Source organism: Lycorma delicatula, chromosome 1 (genome assembly GCF_047948215.1).
Source record: "Lycorma delicatula isolate Av1 chromosome 1, ASM4794821v1, whole genome shotgun sequence".
NCBI lineage: Eukaryota > Metazoa > Arthropoda > Insecta > Hemiptera > Fulgoridae > Lycorma > Lycorma delicatula.
The window spans coordinates 368,658,791-368,683,009 of record NC_134455.1 but is presented as its reverse complement, the minus strand read 5'-3'; the positions used below and the strand labels follow the sequence as shown (position 1 = coordinate 368,683,009).

The following is a 24,219-nucleotide window of genomic DNA, read 5'->3' as shown; positions in this document are numbered from 1 at the left end:
TTCTTATAATTTCTCTGTTAAATATTTCTTTTTAAATTCACAATACTCACAGATCTCTTCTTTTAAGTTACTATCAAAATAGCAAGCATTAGTAATAGATTAATATGTAAAACAAATTGTTAGGGATGTAGAGTGTATACTGAAATGAAACAACTGGCACTAGAATGTGAAACTTTGAGAGCTGCATCAAACTTGTCAAATGACTGAAGAAAAAAAATAATAGTTTGGCTTATCTGTGAATTTTGCATGTTCTTTATTTCAGTGTTTCAAGTTTTTATTACTTTAAGGGCCGAATTTAGTTAAAACTACCAACTTTTACCAGTGTGTGTTTTATATGGTTTTTTTTTTACTTAGCCTTTTTTTACTTGTATAAAGTAAAGAAATATAGTGGTCACAAAATTTTGGTTTTCAGATTTCAGTGGAAATATCCATTTTGACCATCCCTGAATCCATTTTGAATAGTATGTACGCATGTATCTCGCGTAACTCAAAAAAGATTAGCCATAGGATGGTGAAATTTTGAATTTAGGACTGTTGTAACATCTTGTTGTGTGCCTTCCCTTTGATTGTAATCCACTGGGCCAAAAGTGTTCAAAAAAGCCCAAAATCCAAAAAATGTGGCTTTGGACTGCAGTAAAATAAGCCCTCAATTGAGAGCTTTTCAACAATATATCATAGTGGTACTTATTTTCATTGCTTCCAGAGTTATAGCCAAATAAAATTTTAATTAATGAAATATTTTGACCTTACAAGAGGAAGGCACATCAGTTCAAATCTGACTTCATCTCCCCCTTTTCTCCTTAATTTTAATATATTGATTTATTAATAATTAACCTCTGATTGTTAAAAATACTTTTACAATAAATAATAATTTAATAATAACAAAAATATGAAAAAGATCAGAAGTTATTAGTGAAATAAAATTTTATGTAATTTAATAGGCGTATAAGAAATTCATGTGTCCACATCAGATTTTTTGTTCAGCCTGTAGTTTGTTCAGTTAATAACTAAATAGTAGCATTATTTTAAAAAAAATTGTTGAAATGAAGTTTATTCATTGCAAATTATGTAAGTCTATTATATAGTTTAATATTTATTTTATCTAAAGCTAAATATGCTAATTAGCTAATTACATAAATTTTTCTTTGGTAAAAGAGTAAGAAATTTATTTTTTTTAGATGGTTGTAATATAAAAAATGGAAAAGCTGGTGTCCAGATGACCATGTCAAGAGAGGGACGACCAAGTGGGGAAGCATATGTTGAGATGGAATCATTAGATGATGTGGAGCGAGCATGCAAAAAAGACAGAGATCATATGGGTCACAGATACATTGAAGGTAGGTTTATATGAATCTCATTTAAGGAGTATGTAAAGTTTTCCATAATGTATTTTTGTAGTATACCTTCCATTTTCATTTTTTTATTTTGTATGATTATTTTTATTTAAATTGCTTTGAACATTATTGATGTCTGTTACAAAAGTGTTCTGTTTGATATTAATTTATCAGATTGATCTATTGAGTAATACAGGCAGAATATAAACTATTAGTGCATTTTAGGGGTTTAATAAGAAATGAACAAAGCAATGTAGTTGTGTGATTTTTTTTTTTTTCAAATGTTACTGTAGTTACAAGTTATGATGACCTTGAATAACATGCCAGTGTGTAACAGCAGGTATGATTGTCAGTTGAGAAACTTTTACTATGCAGTAGAAGTAATGAGCATTCTAAGGTTTCATGAGAGAGGATGTGTTATTATTGTGCATAAACGTTTTCATGTAGAGTACATCTGTGATCCTCCTAAAAACTTACTGAACGGTGGAATCTCCAGTTTAAAGATACAGGAAGTAGTATAGTACCTAAAAAAAGGTGTTAACAGACCTTTTTTAGGTCTTCCTTTTCCCAACTTCCTTTTCTCCAAGGAAGTTGGGAATCGAGTAAGAAAATCTAAATAAATCGTCCAGTCACGTGAGCAAAGAAGTGGGAATACCGCATTTGACGATTGTGAAGGTTCTACACAAGCACCTAAAACTTCATGCGTACAAATTCAGCTGGTGCGTTCAATTGAAGATGACTATAAACAATATTGCTGTGGACATTCTTGATAAATTGAACGAAGGTAATGTGATTCTAAAAAAGTAATCTCTGACAAAGCTATCTTTTCCATGTTTCTGGTCACGTTGACTATCATAATTGCCAGATTATGGCTAGTGAGAACCCTGATGCCATTTCTGTATCACAACATGATAACGTGAAAATTAATGTTTGGTATGCGTTGACTGTTTATGAAATTATCAAACCATCCTTCACTGAGACAACAGATACTAATGCTAGTTATCTAGTCGTGTTACGGGAGTATGCAGTACACAGTGTAACATCCCAACCCAACGTTTACTACCAACAAGTCGGCACACCACCTCACTGGGATTTACATGTTAGGGATTATCTACATGAACAATTTCCTCTACATTGGTTTGGCTGTGGATGGACTGATTCCCTGTCAACATCAATGAACTAACAAGTAGAATTGAAGGTGTAATTAATGGAATAACTTCAGATATTCTTTGTAATGTTGTGTGAAATTGAATATAGTAAAGATATTTTCCACTCCACAAAAGTTGCTTATGTAGAACTTGTTGAAGTTAATAAGTGTTATAAACAAAATCTTGAAAAATGCTCTATTCAACATTAAAAGATGCATATAAGTACATTTCTTTTTTTTTAACACCTAAAAGTGTGCTGAATAATTAATTTATGATCACCTTTTATAATCAATCCACTTGTTATGTATACTGTAGGATTTCTTTCATATTTTCTAACTGGTATTAAGATATTAATTTTGTGCTAACAGAATGATGAAGATGAGTTCAGTCACCATGTATGTGATTAATGAAGTATGTATTGGTTGTCCTGTTCTTAACAGCTGCCCTGCCTTTCTGTAGAACATAAGGGAATGCTATAATGTTCTACGCATAACTAATTGTGCTCTTAAAACATCTTAGTCTTATTCTTGTTGTAATTTTTTTCTTTAAATCATTACTGATTTTTAAAAATAATTTAATGATTTTTTTTAATCATTACTGCATAATACACTGAACATTGCTAACATGTGATTTTATGAAAATGTATTAATTATTGAACTTAATATTAGTTTTATTAAAATCTTTATGCCCTCTACTTTCTCCTACATACCCTTAACATTATCTCTCTTACAGCTTCAGAACATCAAGTAAATTTATGAGTTACCTTCTTCTGTGGTAGGTGTTTGATCCCACTCACGAGATTGGTTTAGTGGTGAACACGTCTTCACAAATCAGCTGATATCAGAGTCAAGAGTTCCAATCATTGTAAATGCAGTTACTTTTATACAGATTTGAGTACTAGATCATGGATACCAGTGTTTTTTGGTGGTTGGGTTTCAATTAACCCACATCTCAGAAATGCTGAACCTGAGGCTGTACAAGACTGCACTTGACTACACTCATGCATATCATTCTCATTCATCCTCTGAAGTAATACCTGACTATGATTCCCGAAGGCTAAACAGGAAAAATAGGTGTTTTGATCCCATTCTTTCTTCCCCCTCTTTAAATATAAATCTTGCTCGGATTTGTTATAAAGTATATGGTGAGCCAAATAAAGTAAAAATTTTAGCATATGTGGATAGGCGTTCTTTACTAGGGCCATCTTATCACATTCTAGTTCAGTTTAATCAGTAATCCAGTAATGCTTGCTTTTATTAAAATAATATACTAATATTGTATCAATTCTTAGGGAAGAATTGGAACTAGTTTGAGAAAGAAGAGTTTTTTTAGATTAATATATTTAATTGTATTTACAGTTTTCAGGTCTAAGCGTTCAGAAATGGAATGGGTTTTACGGCGTAGTGGCATGAACGTTGAACATGCCATGGATGATGGTTGTGTACGTTTACGAGGTTTACCATTTGGTTGTTCAAAGGATGAAATCGCTGATTTTTTTAAAGGTAATAAATTTTTTTTATCTCTCCAAATGATATTAAACAATCTCGATAACTGTTCTATGTTTCTTGCTATTTTGTTTTAAACATTACGAATGTATTAACTAAAAGCAACTGCAATAGCAAGAATAATCTGAAGTGATTACATGTTAACTTGGTACTATTTTTGCTGTTGTATATGTTTTTCTCTAATGCATATAAGCCAAAAGTTGTTTCTTTGAATTAATTCTTATTTTTATTTCATAGCGTTGTTTAGCTTTATGTAGAAGTTACTTGTGATTTATGCTTATGATCAGTTCATTTCTATAAATCACAAAATTATATTTCAGCATACCCATGTTGTAATTCTTGGTTCAAGAATTATTGCTTCCGTATGCTTTTTTCTTATCTTGCAGTCACAGAAGTCTGCTGATGAAGGTTTAATAATTGATTTTTTTTTTTCATTTATTCAGTTAAGACAACTGTGGAATGCAATTGACACTAATATATTATTTTTTTAAGTTTTAGTAAGAGGTGATTAAATGTTTAAATTATAATTTCTGATAGGCTTTCCACAATAAAATATGTATAAATTTTGAACAGTATTGCAGTAGATCACTTAGAGGAAATTTTAAGTACTGATCATGAAAAAATCACTCAGAATAATTTTACTGACATTTCTTTACTGTATCTTTAACATGTGTCTGAGCCATGTTGTTTTATTCTAGATATTTTTTTCCTGTAGCTTGATACGCAGGATAAATCGTAGCTTGATATGCAGGATAAACCAGTTCTGTAATGTTTGTTCTGATTGTTTTGTATTAAAAATATTTGTTTTGCTATATAATTAATAATTCTCTTGAGAAATAAAAGTGTTATAATTTGTTAACATTCTGAACAGACAAAAGATTAGTTCTTAGTACCCTCTATCTAGTGTCTTCTTCATTCATATCATTTCTCTGTGAATAATCCTATATTGAATTAATGGGTTAGTTATTTCTCACTGTTTAGTTTTTCATGTGCTTTCTAGTGTGCAGGGAATCTTTAAAAGTAAATTTTTACCTCTGCATTCTATTCATGGTAATTTTTTTAATGTATGTCCCATAAAATTTTTCTTTTATAACTTTCTGCTGTTAATTTTTATTTGGTTTATATTATTTTTAACAGCATTTACTTTTTAAGATAAAAAAAATCAGATTGTTAATTTCCTGTGTTTTTAACAAGCCCGTTCAGATAATCTTTATTTGTCAACAAATCACAAAATTGTTTTAATGAAACTGTCAGTCTTAGTAAAAAAAATTTTTGAGTAGATATTACGATCAGTCTTATTAGAAATCTTTGAGTTCAAACCTTCTGACAATGTTTTGTTTTGCTGGGGGGGGGGGGGGGGTAGTAGTAGAACTTCGCATCCAACATTCAGCCATTAAGAATCTCTTCAAAAAAAAATTACAATTGTAGTAAATAAATGTGCTGTTTATGCCTTTTCCCTCCTTTCGCTTATTTTGTACTTTACATTATTCCAACACACATACAACATGTATGTATGTAGAGAATTGCTTAGTAGTCTGCTTCAGTTATTGTGTGTGTATTTTTATGTACTTCGTGACTGACATTAAAGTTATAGAATCTTAAGAAAAAATAATTCTTATTACTGGAAGTACAATCTGTATAAAGTAAATTTAATGATGTAATACAAATTTATGTTAGAAATTGACAAATTGTTTATATTAACAAATAAATATTTTATTCTTGACATGTTATGTTAATATGTTAAAGGAAAAAATGTTAACGACTAGTTTATATCAGCTACATGAAATAATTTATAAAATTATTTTACATATAAAATTAATCTTCACATTCTATAAAAACTCATCATATTAAAAGAAGTAGGCCATCAGTACTTTGTCATGAGCCTGTAGTTAACTGGTGAAAGGATAAATAAGTTTTTAAGGATAATATTTCTTCCTTTCATCACAACTTGTGCTGAATATGGTATGGTATCAATAGCTGATATAATTTTATTAATATTATAGTTTTCAAGATGGCTGTTTGTATTTTACCTTTAAAAATTAACATACAAACAATTATTTTGAAATAAAAGTATCCATGTTTATTTATTTAATAAAGGCTGTTAAAAGATGTACCAATTTTTATCATCAGCACCTAAACTATTAAACAGAATTTCTAACTGAAGAAATAAGACTATGTAAAAATTGTGTATTCTCAATATATTTTTATAAACATATCTTTTTTCATTGACCTGAAAGATACTCAAAATAATAATAGGCTTTTCTTTTCAACAGGTTATATGGTTTTAAATAAATTACAAAATGATATGCCAGGTAATCCTGGTTTTCTTGCTTCTAATGTTATTTTATAACTGCTTTATTTTGGGAAGAAATTGAAAATCTTATAAAAGGTTCTGAATATATCCAGCATTCTCTCTATTGTTATGAGTGAACATAAGTTTTCATTTGATTACTTCTTTCCAATTTCAGTTAATGTTTTGCATACTCTAGTTGCTTCATGTTACCTTTCGAAGGATCGTTTTTAAAGAATTGAAGCTAAAATTATTCTATTTATGTTAAGACTATTCTAATTCTTAAATTTTAAATTTTACCATCTTATTAGTAACACATTGCTTTACATGTACCATTTATTGAATACTCTTATATTTAAAGATGATTTTTTTTCTCTATCCTATGTTGTTTATTGGACCCCTACACCAAGATTTTCTAAGAGATTGTTTTTGGTACTGCTTAAAGCTTATTTGCACACTACATGTCTGATCCTTTATGTACTTGCTACCTCCCCCTAATTTTATTTTGCAATTTTACCAACTTAACCTTCACAAATGTGAACTATTCTAACTTATTATTCAGTTTTATATAGAACACATTTCAGACTTTCAAAGAATGTACAGATATCTCTAGGTTTAGAGGGTAAACATTCTTTCTGTCATTAACAATATTATCTCAATTTGGGGCTAACCTTCAATTTTCTGTTTGTGTTAGGTAAATAAAATATATGTTATTGTTTGATACTTAATTTTGAACTGAACTGAATCTTTTAGTGTTTTTTCTGCCCTAAATGTTATAAGAAATTATGTTAATTGTCAAAATTTGTCAATAAGTATAAATATTTGGTCTGCTAAAATAGGTATTAAAAATTATTTTTGCTCCAGTACTTCCCATTATTTAGCTTTAGTGTAAAGTAAATAGCAGTTTAACCCGGTTCACTTAATCCACCTGTACCATCTAATTTTTTTTAACCCAGACTTTTTTTACACTTAAGAATTTCTGTGAAATATTTATTGACTAGAAATTAGCCTAAAAAACATATTTCACTTGCAGTTTTTGAACAAGTTTTGTCTATTCTTTTTTAAATTATCCTGCAGTAGCTGTATTCCTTTTTCCAACTATTTAATTAATTTTCATTTTTAAGTAAATTTTCAAATAAAAACGATTTATATTTGCTGTAGTTTTTATTATATTAAGTTGTATAGTGTGTTAAGAGCAATTTTTTCTTAGTTTTATTAATGGTTGCGACCAGTTGTTACATTTGAAGAAATAATAGCCTGCATGTCCATTAAGGAAATGAACAAGTGTGGATGGATGTATCTTGCACTTGATGCTTCTGATTATTACCAAATTTATAATTTTAAGTAAATTATTCTGAAGAATTAAAGAGAAAAATGATTATCCTGTCTAAAACATTTTATTAAGAGTATCATAGTTTGGTCTGTAACCGATTTGGTTATTGGCTGTTATGTCTTAAATGAACAAGATAAACTCAAAAATGGTGCTCAGTCCTGTAGATCAAGAACCTTTTTATGCTCGACAAAATAGGCAAATATATTGCTATGCTTTTGTTATTGAGCCTACAGATAATTACATTATTTGCTGTTGTGCGTAAACATGCAACATCCTCTAAAATTCAGGCTTTGTTTAGCCATGTATACATTCACTCTGTTTCACATCATTGATTGGCTACAATGAAAACAACAGATCTCAATTGGTTTACATACACTGCAGCCGTTAAGGGTCTGGACAGAGAGTGAAGTTCCTGGTTGTATTCTTTCTGCATCGAAATCCATATTTTATGGTTATGACATATCGAAGTATTAAGCTTGTTAGTGTATACCACACCAAAGGATCATGATTGTTGCACAGCAGGCTATAGCATTGCTGCTAAGTGCCCAGATTCATTCATATGTTCATATTTTGCGTTAAGAACTTTTGACAGCATTATTTGGATCTTCATTCAGTTACAAATCTTCATATTTAGCAGGATACTAGTCTTTTTACTTTCATCATATAATGCTTTCAAAAAAAATGTTGTTGCCTTGTCTTTTTGAATAATATACTTAAATCTTATTTTAAATATCTCAAGCTAATGAAATATAATATGTATGGTTTAGTCAATGGGCACTGCTATATATTTTCATTGTTTAAAACATTCACACACACATTATATATATATGTAATATTTTTTTTATGCATTAAACACCAATATGACAATTTTACTGTAGATTCAAATTGCAGGCCCATAGTGACAAATTCCTCTATCAGGTGGGTATAGTATTTAATGATCCCTACATTGTGGAATTCTGAAGCATTAATAATTTACAACTGTTTTTGATTTTGAAATCAGCATTGGTATTTTATCTTAAAAGGAAGTTACTGAGGTTTTATCTGGTTTTTTGTTTTTTTTTTTTTGTTTTTTTTATGACACTGGTACCTGTCAATTATTTGCAGGTTTCTGATAGTCAACATGGAATTTAAAAGTCCAATCATGATTTGGTCTCAGTTCAGTTATTAAGTTTATATGGTTTTTTTTTTTTCATTTGTTATTATTAGTATAAATCTTAATAAGGGTAACATTTTTATGTTGTATTATAAAATATGTTATGTATGTAATTTTTTTTATTAGCTGTAGGAGGAATGTTTCTTTAAAATTTTTGTAATGGGTGTTTTTTTTAACCAAATATGAATAAATAAATATTAATGCTTTTTATAGAATGTGTGTGACTTAAATAGACTGATTTTGACCGTGTGGTTGGTTGGTTGGGTATATAGGCTTGGAGATAGTTCCGAATGGGATAGTTCTCCCGACAGACTACACGGGGCGGAGTACTGGGGAAGCGTACGTTGAGTTTGTTAACAAAGACATGGCAGAAAAAGCTCTGCAGAAACACAAGGAAAAAATAGGACACAGGTGGGGAGCCACAATACTGTATCAGAGGTGGGATGGGGGGGCCTGGTTTGGGTCTTTCCTCTAGAGGTAGGTCGGTCCATGGGTACCTTACCATGCCATCTCCCATTCTCTTTTAAATGCTACAGTATTTTATCTTATAATATTAAGAGTAAGTAATTAAATATTAAGTTTACACAGTAATGTGTTGTTAAAAGAAGTTTATTATTATGGGTTAAGCGCATAATTCTGTTAATGTTATACTGTGTAGAAATAAATGTCTCTCATTCAGCCACTTGTTAATGTAATATTTTCACTGCTGCATTGTGTTCTTCACTGTTAAGAACTGAACTTTATGAATTACGTTAATGAATCCAAAGGTTGTGGTTTTGATAATAGGAACAATACATATTGATCATGAACAGATGTAAAAATGCATTTGTAATGTTTAATTATTTAGTATAATTTGTTTTCTTTTTATGATCATGTAGAGCATTTGGGAAAAAAATTAGTTTTGCTCAATATTAGGTTAATTTTATGTGTGTGTATATATATAATTTATATATATATATAAAAGTTATAGCAGAACCTGGATTGGAAAGACAACTATTATTGGTTTATATTCCTTATACTGGTTAGTTCAGTTTAATCCATCAATATCAGCTGAATTACAACTTCTACCTTTGCTTCTATCCTTCTAGTCTTGATTTAAGTCAAGTGATGACCACTTTGTTATCTACAGTGGTGTACAAATCCGTTTTCACATAAAAACTGGTTAAAGGATTATTTTCTGTTTACTCCTGATTTGTTAAAATTAATATAATATGTGCAAAACTAGTTCAAAAATATTTACAAAAATTAAAGTCAATAATAATAGTGAAATTAATGATTAGTGTTTTTTATGCTGTTGGAACCGCTTTTGTATACATTCTAACCAATGAAAATGCCAGGTCCTTGCTCTAGGAAATTATACCCAAGAACCAGTTGAATGTATGTCGATTTTCGTAACGCCAGTCAAAGATTGTTGTAACAGCAGTGATTTTTTGACATCATGCAAAATAGAATAAAATTCAAACCACGTCTCATCATTTATATCTTAAGAAATCAATCTGTAACTGCAGTAAAGCTTCATCAAAGGGATTTTCATACTCCCAATCAAGTGGCACTGGTCTGTGGATTGATCTTCCTGCTTTTTACCTTCATCTTTCTTCCTTCTTAGAAAAAAAATTAGATCAGTCAAGTCCAGCTCTCATTTGTCAACAGGCCACATGCTGATGCTTGTAGGACTCATTTGAATTGCTGCTTTTATTGGATGTTGAAAATTTTCCTGTGAGACTACCCAGATGTAGTCTTTTCTATCCAGTGCTTGCGAAAAAACCCAAATTAGTACCAGTCATGAAAAGTGGGTCCTCCTACTTCTAAGTATTTGTCATAAAGTGTTACATGATAGAAAAAAAATTAGATTGACTTTTTATTACTAAAGTCATGTACCAAATAGTGAAAAATTTATGTGCATTTTTTATTTACCCACCAGATTTTGTTAAGTTCAGTTCAAGTTATGTACATTGTGTACACATATTTTGGTTGTATGTTTCCATTAGAGTGTAATAACAGAATTATCTACTTGTACATAATTCTTTTGAAGTTTTGCATTCCAATAGAACCCTCATGTACTGTAAACTCATTAGAGATTCATTGTATACTACCTTAAAATGTTTTATAAGAGTTTGTACAAACTCTTAACACGCACTAGGCTGGTATTTATTAATCTGTGTCTATGAAGATTTATGGACACTCAAAATACATGGAGCGGGGTTTTAATTATTATAGGATGTGTTCTGTTAAAAAAAGATCTGAATTTATCATCTGATATCTTATTACTAAGAACAAGTGGGTGAATGAGCAGTACTTGTTACTACTACATAATGGATTTGCTTTTCAGGGTAACAGAATGTTGAATCCTATTTTACCTTGGAGTTTGTTTTTGATATGTAAGTGATTTTCTTTAGACAGTTCATGGGCAATTTTTTTCTAATAGTACAGTTACGGTTGTAAAATGATTTTGTAGTAATAATCCTTCAGGTGATCTTAATTGCATTTTATAATCTTTAGGAAAATATTTACCAGAAAATCCTACTTCTTTACTGATATAAAGGAGGTAATGAAACTGTTTTAAATTGAACAGCAATTTAGTCTTAATTTTAACAATTTTTAATTGGTTTTTTAGCGAGTTGACTTTGTAGTAATGCCACTTGCGGGTTCAGAGTGTAGCAAAAAAGTATACATGGCTGTTCATTTTTAGATTCTATGTTTCAAAATAAACAAAAAAAATGTTGATTTCCTTCCCTTTTGTTTTCATCTGTAGACTTTTTTCAAACAGGTTAAGCAATCATAATATTTACTACACATTTTTTCTAACAAATCAAAAATTATAAGTATAAGCACATCAGATTTCAAAATGTTTCACACATCAATCTCTTTAAATATATTTTATCTATTTGTCCATTACATCAATCTTTTATATCCTTAGTTTTTAGTTTTTCATTGTAAATAACCCTACTTTTTTTTTAAAGTGATTGACAGACAATCTGTAATTTTCTTTTCAGAAAATTGACATATTTTTCATTTTTGGATTTCATCTCCACTGCTTAATTAATTTGAATAAACTTTAATTTTGATTCATACTCTTGATGTTAAGCAAACAAACTACTTGTCGAAAAGTTGTTTACTCTACAAAATGGAGATGTTTTTATTTAAAAATAAATTAAAGTACCAATTGTTGGTAATACGGTTTTCATAATAATAAACTATAAACAGACAAATAATTGTGTACCAATTTACGTTCAGTTTCCCTAGAGAAAAATGAAGTGGCCTCTTTGTTGGTGTCCATACACTATACTAACTGATGATTTAATGATCATCTCACTGGTTTGGCTAAATGCGTCAAAAACATTCTTCAATTTTCTGCTGAAGATCTTTGAGTTCTGGTGTGCTGTTAACTTCTTTTTAAGTGCCCCTAAAGGTAAAGATTTTTAAATTCAGATCAGGTAATCTTGTGTAGGTCACTTTTATTCTGCATGAACAAAAATTCACCTTTCAGCAGAAAAGGTGAATTACAAGTAATTTACTCAGTAATGGCAGCAATTGACATTAAAATGTGATGGGCTATCATCATGCCAGCTTCATCCAAATAATATAAAAATGGTAATAATTCTCACAGATCAATTGTGCTGGCAAATATAAGGACTGATCAATAAACAGCCAATAATTACCAGCTAATATTTATTGAAAATGGTTGCTGAAATATTGATTAAATTTGAATTGCATGAGGATTTTCTCATGAAATTCAAAAATTAATTTCAATGTTCAGAAATTGTTACTGCAGAAATCACTTGCACTCTGTACATGTTACAGATGTAGGTGTTGGTTTTGCAGAATTTTCCAAAAAAGTTTTTGTTTATCTAAATCTTTCTTACAAATTTACAAAAAAAAATTTTACTCCAATGATATGGAAAAAAATTTACATTCAGGCAGCGACCTTAGCTGAATTGCATTCTACCAGTCGGTATATAAGATACATGTCAATAATTATAATTTCAGTGTGAAATAAACTTTCATTTTCAGAAAGAGAAATTGATATCAAAACAACTTAATAATAATCTGTAATGATTATTCATTTTAATGATTTTTAAATTATTGGTTCAGTTGTAAACTGACAAAAAAAATTTAACAATTTTTGACAGTTCTGTTGGTTGTTGACAAATTGAAAAAAATAAGGTGTCATTTGTTTAATATTTAAGATGGCTTAAATATTTTATAAAATGTATTTTGATAAAACAGAAATTACAGATATATAAAAGATAAAATTAGTGATATAGTTAACATTTTTAAATTTATGAGCCTGTTCATGAACATGTCTATCAAATAATAAATGATTCCTCAATCCAGTCTTGACTTAAAAATTTTTTCTTAAAAAAAAAACAGGTGAACAGAAGGAAAATGAAGAGGAGGAAATTGCAATTTTGTTTTTAACATTTTTTGTTCATTTTAATCGTAGAATCTGAAAATGAATACTCTAAATAATTTTTTGTTACACTACGTATTTTTTTTTAATCCCTTTAGATAGTTACTGCATTCTTCTAGGATTTACAGAAATAATGGGACTCAGATTTGTATTCTAATTGTCAGTTGATGTCACTTTGATCCTTTCAGTTATACTTTTATTTATCAGAAAATTTTTATTTGGGATCATGGGTCACCAATAAAAGAAGGCTCTTTTTATTAAAGCAAACCCTCTGTGGCGCTTATAAATTGCAGTTTTGAGGGATTAAATGTTACTGTCTCCACTTGTCTACTTTAAATTATGGTTGTATCGGTTTATATAACCAAATGCAATTTAGATTTTTCTGATTTTTATTCATAAAAAATATTCGTGATAAGACCTAGTCATATCTTGCTTAAAAGTCATGATAATAGCCTAAAGGAAATTATTGCTGGAAGTAAATAACAAAATCATTTTAAGAGTAAAAAAACTGCTGTAGTGAAAAGTAGTGATAAGGTAGACCAATAGCAGCATTATTGTGAATTTGACATGTTATATTCCGAATTGATTTATAAAGCATTAGAAACTATAATGAACAGGAAGTTAATTTTCATTTAATATGAAAGCAATTTTGTTGAATGTATTGAGAGTTATTCTTAAATATACATTTTTTAGATTAATTTTTACTGCCAGTCTTGAATTCTTTTTAAAACCGCTGTACATAATTTGAAAAAGTAATTGTTAACTCTCTTGCTGTTCTTCCATCTTAGGTAAAGCCTTAGTTGCACTTTTAAAGGTACCAACCACCTTTCTACAATCAAAGCTGTAATTGGTTTACAGTAAATTAGATCTGTGTCAAGAACAAAGCCCATTTTTGAGTATGAAAAAGCTTAACAAGATTTTAAAGAACTTATATTTTTTTACTAAGATGAATTAATTTTAAACAGGAGAAAATTCTGTTGTTGAGAACCGGATGATAATGTCAACTCTTGACACAGACATTTGTCGTAAAAAGTTTTTGCAATTTCTGGGTTTTCCCCCTTTAAAAAATGTGGCATATTGGAGTATCAAATTCTTAACTCTAAAATGTTAAATAGTTTTTGCTTTGAAGAAAGATATCTTAAATTTGGATTTTATTATACAGTTAACTAGCCCATGTTCTGTCATTTAAAAGTTCGGGTTTTATTTGCAAGAACTATATAAAAATAAAAATAGGCTCTGTTTTCATACTGAAAATGAAACTTCAGTATTAAATCAGTTCTAAAACAAGGGTTGAAATGGAAGGTTTGTATCAAAATTATGTCTATGATTTTAGTATTAGAATATATGTTAATTTATTATGTTTGTGTTAATATATATTTATTATTATTAATATATATATTTTTTTATGTTAATCATTCCACTGTTTCGTAATTTAATTGGTTACTGGGTTTTTTTTTAGGAAGATTTTGCTTGTGTGATGAAAACGTTAGTGCATTTTGTACAGTTAAAACTGTAGTTTAGAAGGCTATATATGTTTCATGAAAATAAAAGCATAGGCTAGATACAGTCAAACTTCAATATAACATTTTTTTATTTGTACATTTTTATTTATACACTTTGTATAGGTGCTAATGATTCAGTGCTCAGGGAGAGTTAGACAAGTATTGCTATATTAACTGATTTGAAGTTGCCAGTAGTTAAAAAAATTTAAAACAGTCATAATCATTACACCAACAGTTCTAGCATGAACTTGTTTTTAATTAATAACACAGATGTTGTACAGTATGAAAACAAAAAGGAGAAAATAAGTATATGAGGTTATATCATAAAATGACTCTACGCTCATGTGGTATGGAATAAGCATTGTTAGTAATAATAACATGAAAAAACAAAGAAATATACTGCATGGTTTAATCATTTCTTTCCACATCCTTAAAATTATGGAGATATGGTTTTAATTCATTCATTCATTTATTTATGAGGTGTGATCAAATAAGTATCTGACTTTGCCTCAAAAAAACAAAATTTCTTATATTTAGTTCCATGATTTGGCCCCATCCAAAGTAGACCCCTTTGATGTAACACACGGATGCATGCGCACACATACACAGCAAAGTTTCCATTGTTGGAAGCACTTTTCAGTCATTTTTACCAAGCACCATAAGAAGTCCTGTTTGATTTCTTCTTATCTCTTTTCTGTCTTCAAATCTCTTTCCTTTAAGTAGAATTTTATGCTTACAAAAGGGCCAAAAATTCCAGGATTCCATGTCTGGTGAGTAAAGAGCCTACTGCAGTCTCATTTAATCCGTTGTTTGCCATGAATTGCTGGATAATTTGTGATGCATGAGCTGGACTGTTATGATGAATTTTTCTATTGCCATTTTCCCAAAGTTGTGGTCTCTTGCATCAAACAGCATTTCTTAGCCAACAAAGAAGATTTATGGCAGTTTGTCTTTGAGGTGAATACTTGTGATGAACGCATCTTGGTAATCTAAAAAAGACTGTGATGATTGCCTAGTTATCTTTTGGGATGACTGTGCCTTTCCCTCAGGGTCATAGCTGTAGACCAATGTTTCATGTCTGGTTAGTTAGTTGTTTTTTTTTTACTCCATAATATCAGTGTCACTATTAGCCTATTCCAGCATGTCGTGTGCAGTTTAGTCTATTTTCTCTGTAATTTTAAGGGTAGTGGTTAAACCATACAGTATTATTTTTTCCACATATTATTATTAACAATCCATATTACATATCTTGTGAGTATAGTCATTTTATGATAACCTTTTATACTTATTTTCTCATTTTTGCTTTCATACTGTATAACAGATGTTGTATTAAATTAACAGCAAATTCATGCTGTTCATAGTGAAAATTTTGAGACAAATTTTGCTGATTGAAGCCACATCCTGAAATTTTCTGTTAAAATCAGTTGCACTGAGCCAAATGTAATTTCTAGTTCATCTTCAAGCTCTAATTGTTCTGCCAGGCCATTTGTCACTTATGACATTTGGACATGTTGGAAATTGTTATACCAATCTTTAATTTAACATCCCATAGCTTGATCACCAAAAGCTTGTTTTTGAAATCTTTCTTTTGTCTACTTGTATGCCATAAAGTTTGAAAACAATTAATGCAGATATGCTTGACGTATTCGTCATTTTTAGTGTCATTGAGTGTATTGTGTAGTGTTTACACAATAAACACTATTCACAGTTTTACTTTAACAGCTGTTAAGCAGTGACTTGCTCCATTATCAGCAACAATGAATCAAATGCAACCTTTACAAAGTCGAGGTCATATTCTATGACGGTCCCCTTCTCACATATCTGGTTACCACAATAAAAAATGAGGTCTGATTCTTTGTGATCGCCCTCATATATATTCTATTTGGAATCATCTTGATATGGTGTTATAGCTTTGAAAATTATTCCAAAAGAGTTAGATGTGTTAGGTTAAAATATTTAATTGTATTAGTTTATGTTTATTGCCACTGTACTCTAGGATAAACTTGCAAATCCAGTTATAATTACTGTGAGGACATTTTATGAATCATAGTTAGTTGTATCAGACAAACTGTATAATAATATTTAATTTTCTTAAGAACTTTTCTTAACTTATAAAGGAACCAAATCTTATAAGTTAAATAACTTCTGTTAATGCACTCTGAATAAAAACATTAATAAAATGTTGTAGATAAAATCCATTTATTTCAGAGTTATCTGTTTCATTTTATTTAAGTCAGCTTGTCTGGTAGAATATTTTAAATGCAAGTTTTAATTTTGGTGTTCAGGTTTTCTGTTTCCTTTAATGGTTGGTTACATTGTTAATTTCTCAATGTATTAAACCCTCTTTACTCTGTGTGTTATGCTTTGTATTTTTAAGCTAAATAACAAATAATAGAATATAACAAATCATATTATATTACTAACATTGTTATACTTGCTTAAGTCCTTAAATGACAAAATGTCATTATCGCTTGCTTATGAGTTGTGTAACAGTACATCTTAATAATAAGCTGTGTAGGCCACATGCCATTATGTTGTTCATTGTTAGTATTAGGGTTGTCGTTTCACTGCTTAATCTACCTCTAGTCATTTCACTCTGAAAGCCATTTTTTGGTAGTTATTTAATTATAGAAAATTCTCTTAAGCAGATAACTTATGGTAAAAAATTGATAGCTTCTAATGGTTCTACTAGTGAAATGCTGAAAGAACTTTCTTCTTGGTTTTTCTGGCCAGAAGAATTGGATGCCCGTGGTGTTCAGATTTTCTAGCTTTTCTGTCGACAAATCCAAGCACAGTTGTATCTTCTTAACCAGCCAGCCTCAGTTATCCACACTTTCATTTATTATGAAGTAAATGAAGAAAGTTGAAATTCATGCATATTTAAGTAAATATAACTTGCTGTTATTATAGCGCTTAACACACACTAAAACAATAATGTAAAATATAAACTGAACTAACACCATGACTTCTTGTTTGGTTTCTTTCCAACCCTGATTAAAAAGCAGTTCCATAGATTGGCACTACTTCACTTGTTTTCATAAAAAAAAAAGAAGGCTATTACTGGTAAAATTGGGCTACTAATCCAACCCCCCATGACACATATCAAAGGAAAGGGACTGCTTCTGATCCATTTAGTCTTGCCCAGGAGCAAATGGATCAAGGTTCAAAGCAGTACTAATCCATCTTTTTTTCCGATAAACATACCTTGATGTATACAAGTGTATACAAATTCTTGTTCGTACACAACACTACATGACTCAAGACCTACAAAGTATATTTGTCACAAATATCATGTAAATATATTGTTTTAAAATCGTTACTTTGGGTTAAGTAACAATAATAAGACTACAGTGGAATGATTTTTTTTTTTTGTTAAGATAATATTATTGTATTTTCTGCTAAGATCACTATAATTTCTATGTTGAATACAGTTTACCTTTCTTAACTTCATTCTTTTATTTTATATTGATGCATTTCGGAACAACTCCATTTTCAAAATTTATTCCACTGGTACTTTTAAATATCTATAGTGTTTAGTCAATGCCCCCTTCCCTTTATTTGACGTCATGTCTTATCTGGCCTTTTCCTTGTTTATTTGTTATTAATGGTTGTACTTAATTTTATTTATTTTCTTGTTTTAGTAAACTTAAGTTCTAGAAAAGGGCTTCCACTTGATTGTTCATTTATGATCGTCTTAATGTTACTTTTTAATTTAAAAATCTATAATTTTTCTAAAATGTTCATTCTTCCTTTTATACAATTGTTAATTAATTTCATTAATTCTTCCATTTTCACTTTAATCGGGTAAATTTCTTTTCCAGTAAGTTTAATTTACTTCATTTAAAGGTTTCTTGATAGTTTGTGGTTTTAATTCCATTTCTTTTATTTATTTTTCTTATAATTTCTTTTTTATACCAGTTATTTTCTTCAGTGTGCTAAATAGTGTTAACTCTTTTATATTCTGGTTTCTTTAATGGTAATTTTATATAGTCTCTTGTGTATCTAAAAGCTGCTAATTTTTGGTCCATTTGGGAGATTCAAATTGTAAGCTTTGATATTATCTGTTCAAGTTTCTTTTCTGTATATTTAAAAATCTAGATTACTATTATTTCTTTTTACCATTAGGTCTAAAACTATCTTAATAGCAATATAGAAGAAAAAGATATTACAACATACATTAGACAAACTGAAAGAAAACTAAAGTTAAGATACAACGAACACATGAGATCTTTTAAAAATCAAAAACAGGATTCTAATTATGCAGTGTATTTTTTAACAAAAGAAGGACATACCTTGATGAAAATGAAAGAATCAATGAATTTAATTTACAATTATATTAAAGGAAGAAGAATGGATAGATTAACAATAGAGTGGATGTTACTGAAAACAGGAAATAAATAAAATTAAAAGATAAGTACAACCATTAATAACAAATAAACAAGAAGAAGACCAGATAAGATATATCAAATAAAGGATGAAGAGCTGTAGACTAAATGCTGTGAAAAGACTAACAGAAATTTAAAGGTACCAATACAATGAGTTTTGAAGATGGAGTTGTTCTGAAACTCAACAACATAAAATAAAAAAATTAAGCTAAGAAGGTCTAAGCTGTGCTTAACATAGAAATTTTTTTTATATAGTAGCAGGATACTGTGGTAAATTAAATTATGTTTTATTGATATGATTGGAGCGTGTTGTTTTGGTGTTTAAATTATATAAAACTGGCTTATATCTTGTATATAAATTTTAGAAACTTTTTTACTTATATGACAGTCTTGCAAAATTTATCTTTCTGTTTTTATTATTTGTGTTTTTATTTGTTTTTGATATTTACATATTTTCAGATAAACTGTTGGGATATATGCTTCATGAATAAAGATTTTAAAAAATATTCTAACTTAAACGAGTGGGTGCTTGATCTTAAATAAATTGGGCTGCGTCGATGGTGCTTAAAAAATATATATACTATAAGATATAATATTTATCATTTGAATATTGAATTAATATTTGATTTTGGTATTTGGTATCTTATTTATTTTCATTATATGTACTCTGCTGATAACAGTTATTTTGTGTATTTATGAACATAAGTTCTACAACAAAAAATTACTTGTCAGAATAAATCTGACATTTTAAGAAAGTTTTATAATTATCATTTTTATGACACATGTCAGTTCACAATTGTGTTCTTGTACACGTTCCATTGAACAGTGTTGTGTGTAATGCTTTACTGCTATTTATATTGCAGATTTGAGGAATTGCTCAACAAGTAACATGTTCGTCCCTTTTTTTATGGTACACTTGCACAACTGAATTAAAATACAGTATTGTACTGAAAATGAGGAAATAGTTTCTGTTTTTTCTCTATTTCTGTTGATATCAAAAATAAATATTTTTAATTAATGATTGAGAATTTATTTTTTCAAACCAGTGATTTCTTGAATTTGATTATAGGATTTTTTTTAATAATAATTAGAGAAGTATAAATTTTATTAGATAGCTTATCTGCACTGCAGTGCAAACTCACTTTCCCCAGTTAAATATGAGAAAAATAATACCAAAGACAAATGCAAAGTTCAACTATATTAGGTGAAATGTTATTTTAAGTTTTGGAAATGCTATCTAACATGTCTGTGTTCACTGGTTCAGTATAATCCATGTTAATCTAATGATTAAAAATTTTGATTATTAGCAACTAACAAAATGTTAAAATAATTGTATCTACTTCATTTATAATTACTCAAATCGCTTCTTTCACCTTCCTTCAAGTTCTTATAATCCTTTATGAATAGTTTATGTAGATTATTTTGACTTTTTAGACAAATAATTATTTTAGTACTTTTAGATAGTTAATTACTTTAATATTTCTATTAAATTTGCTGATAATTTGTTTTTATTCATTTATCTCCTCATAGATACATCGAGATATTTCGCAGTAGTTTGGCTGAGATTAGATCTGTTAGTCTAAGAACTCGTCCAATACTGGGTGGCAGTTTCAATCAACGACCTGCTCCATATGACAGCAGGGACCGTTTTGGAGGGCCAAATCGTTACGGTGGTGGAAATATGGGACCGTTGCCTAGGCAATCGCGTAACTTCAAAGGTAAATGCTGCCATATTGTATCAAAATTATTTTTTTTTTAAATTAATTCCTTGTACAAAGTAAAGGAAGTATTGTGATAGCAAAAGAATTTGGTTTTCAGATTTCAATGGATATCCATTTTGGCTAGATTTGGTGTAATGTATGTACATATGTGTCTCGCATAACTCAAAAATTATTAGCCATAGGATGTTGAAATGTTTTATTTAAGGACTGTTGTATCATCTAGTTGTGCACCTTCAGTTTTGATTCCAATCGACTGGGCCAAAAGTGTCCAAAAACCCAAAATCAAAAAAATTTAGATTTTGGACTTTGTCTTCACTGCAGTAATAATTCCTCATTGAGATCTTTTCAATTTTATATCATAAGTGCTACTTATTTTCATTGGTTCCAGAGCTGTAATCAAATAAAATTCAATAACAATAACAAATATATATCAGAAGTTGTATTAATGAAATAAAATTTTATGTACTTTTCATTTTTTTTAAATGTGTATATATATAATTTAATAGACGTTCAAGGAACTCTTGTGGTCTCCAGATTTTTTTCTAGTAATGAAGTAAAAAAATTATTTAAACTCTTGTATTAATTTATAATTTTATTGTTTTAACACAAATTTCAGCAGCTTTATAATTGTGTTTATTTAAGTTCGTAAATTCCTTCTAGTTTGGTCAATAACTTTTTTATCATATTTGTAAATTTTTTTGATAAAATCAAGAATCTGAACACTTGATTTAATTGCATGAAAATATTTCAGAATATTATTTCTTAATACAAACAAAACAGTTTCTATATCGTTTATGGCCAGCAACACTTGATGGCTAGTGAAATATTTATCCCTGATTTCAGTTCCACATGTAAGATGAAGTCATACCCAATTTGGGGGCTTGGGATAAATTTTAAAACTTTATTAATGGTTTTAAACATTATAATTATGGTAAAATTTTCACATCAAGACAATTTATTTTTTATTTTATTTTTGAACTCTGCATTCTATTACTGCCATTTCGTCTTGTACATATAATTGGATAATTTCTACTATATCAAATTATTGATAATTTAAAACAATATATTTATGGGCTTCATACATACTCTCTTACTTGCCTTAACAAATTCATTTGATCAGTAAGTTAATTTATTGTTAACTTGCTTTCTTAAGCGTCATCCTTATCATTTTAAGTGAAAAGTAAAGACAAATAAATATTGGTGTTGGCAATGCTAATAATACAATGGAGAGGATATTATACTGCATGGGATACCTTTGTAAGAAACCAGTTGCTGTTCTAGCAATCTGCATGTCAATTGAAGTTTCTAAACTTTGACATTTTTACAAGCTTAAACTGATACTGGATTCTGAGAGGTTTATATGTTTGCTACTTTTTTTTTAGCCAAGAAAAGGGCCATTGGTGTGCCTATCTTAGGAAAGTTTGTAAGACATAGACTTAGTTCATATTTTATAACTTCAGAATTGGCAGTAATTTTATTCAAGTGTGGTAAAGCGTTTAATAACTTGCATAAGTGAGCTTCATGTTTAATTATTTTTTAATAAACTATTCGCTTTACATTTCTCACTTAAGTTTGTAATAAATTGACAAAGTATTTATTACTGCTTTAATATGTACTTTATAAATGAAATAAATGGTAACTCTATACTGTATTTAATGTAAATTTCTTGTCATCACCGTTGTGATAGTGTAGACTAATTCATTTTAACCATTGCAATTCTTCTGAAGTTTAATTTAAAGTTAAAATTATAGAAGTTTATTTTTAAAAAATCCTTAAAAAGATAACATTCAGTATAGATATACAATACATGCGAGCAAATTTGTGTATGCTATTGTTGACCTAAGTATTTTAAGGGAAAATTGTTTGGAAGGATGATATCTCATTTTGAAGATGATAGGGATTTCTTCAGGTTTTGGGGACTTTGATGATGGACCATGGGAGCCGAACCCTTGGAGCAACGGAAGAGAAATGCGTGGATCCAGCCGTGGTAGCAGTATAATGAATAGTCGAGCAAGTAGCATATTTGGGAATATGAGCAACTCTGGAGGCTCTTGGAATGGTGGGGGTGCTCATCACAACATACATATGAGAGGCTTACCATTTAGAGCCAACCAGAGTGATATTGCAGATGTAAGTTCAGTATTTTGCCAATTATATATTTTTACAACATAATAGAATATTGAAAAAAATTAGAGATATTTTACTTGTTAAAATGTTAAATTAATTTTGCTCAACCAACAGTATATTTTCTTCTTTTTTTAAGACATCAGGTTACAAAGAAAGAAAAGAGAGGGCCTATTCAGAAAAGGCTTTTTTTAGTGGTGATTTCTTTCATATTCTAAAATGAGTGATGCCAGTTATCAACATCTTTTAAGTAAATTGTAATAACTGAATAAATTCTAGTAACAAAAAAAAAATTCAATAAAGTTTGTGTCATTCTATTGGTATTAATGTAGTAGGCAATCTACCTCTGTAATAAGTTTGTAGATGGTGCCACTGAAACCCTATATTGAAATAAGAAAATCAAGAAAATTATAATCTAAATATACTAACCTATATGCTCGCTTCACTTGCTAGTCAAGGTTAGTGAGCATAGATTAAATTTAGTTAGATTATATTTATAATTTTATTCATTTTTTTGTTTCAGTGGCACCATCTAAGAACTAACTATAGTGGTAGATCGCCTACTGCATTAAAATACCCTACTTATTTTATTCTCAATCACTCACAGAGACATACTTATCTACAGAAAAGTTTTTGCAGCATTCTTATACATTTTTGTCACTGTAGGATTAACAGATTATTTATCATTTTTTAGTTTCTCTTAAAATTGTATTTAAAATTATTTCTAGACGCAAAGTTATCTTTAAAAAAGGAGGTTGTGTATTTTATGAATTTAGGCTTTAATCTCAATAAAATTTTCTTGCACGTATCTGAATCAGACTTTCAGAAAGCTATTGAGTTTTTAACCAAATAGTAAGGTGAAGGATGGAAGAAATAAATGCAAGAAAAAAGAGACCCTATCAGTTCATAAGTATAGTGATTTATTTTTGTTTTTACCATTACAAGAAAATACTAAAATAGTATATATATAAATTGCAATTAAAATTTATAGGAAGTTTCTAACACTAATCCTCTTGATTGCAATCTTCGCTAATGATAACCATATATGATCATATATAATCATATCCTTCACAATGTACACGTTCTGCCTGAACTGCCAATAAATTTGGCATGGCACGTATAACAAAGAAATTCTTACTACATGTTTACATACTATATTTGAGAACAAGAAATGTGTCTTAGTTACCACTAAGTAGCATTTATTTTTAAATGCTTCAACACAATTTATGTATGTATACATTGTCTAATTTTGATACAGTTTGTGAATTGCAGTTCACAATTTAATCAATGAAATTAGTAACACCATAATTTTT

General features: G+C 29.2%; 1 protein-coding gene across 2 annotated transcripts in view; it reads left to right on the top strand.

Annotated features, from left to right (window-relative positions):
- The window catches only part of LOC142317265 (heterogeneous nuclear ribonucleoprotein H-like), a 45,062-nt gene that overhangs the window by 7,966 nt on the left and 12,877 nt on the right, over positions 1-24,219 (top strand). Inside the window, exons 3-7 of one of the 2 annotated variants that reach the window (XM_075353674.1) lie at positions 1,179-1,337; positions 3,841-3,984; positions 9,036-9,174; positions 20,592-20,779; positions 22,692-22,912. In XM_075353674.1, the coding sequence (XP_075209789.1) occupies positions 1,179-1,337; positions 3,841-3,984; positions 9,036-9,174; positions 20,592-20,779; positions 22,692-22,912 (851 nt within the window). Of the gene's footprint in view, positions 1-1,178; positions 1,338-3,840; positions 3,985-9,035; positions 9,175-20,591; positions 20,780-22,679; positions 22,913-24,219 lie in introns of both variants that reach the window. The other variant, XM_075353673.1, reaches the window with a different exon arrangement.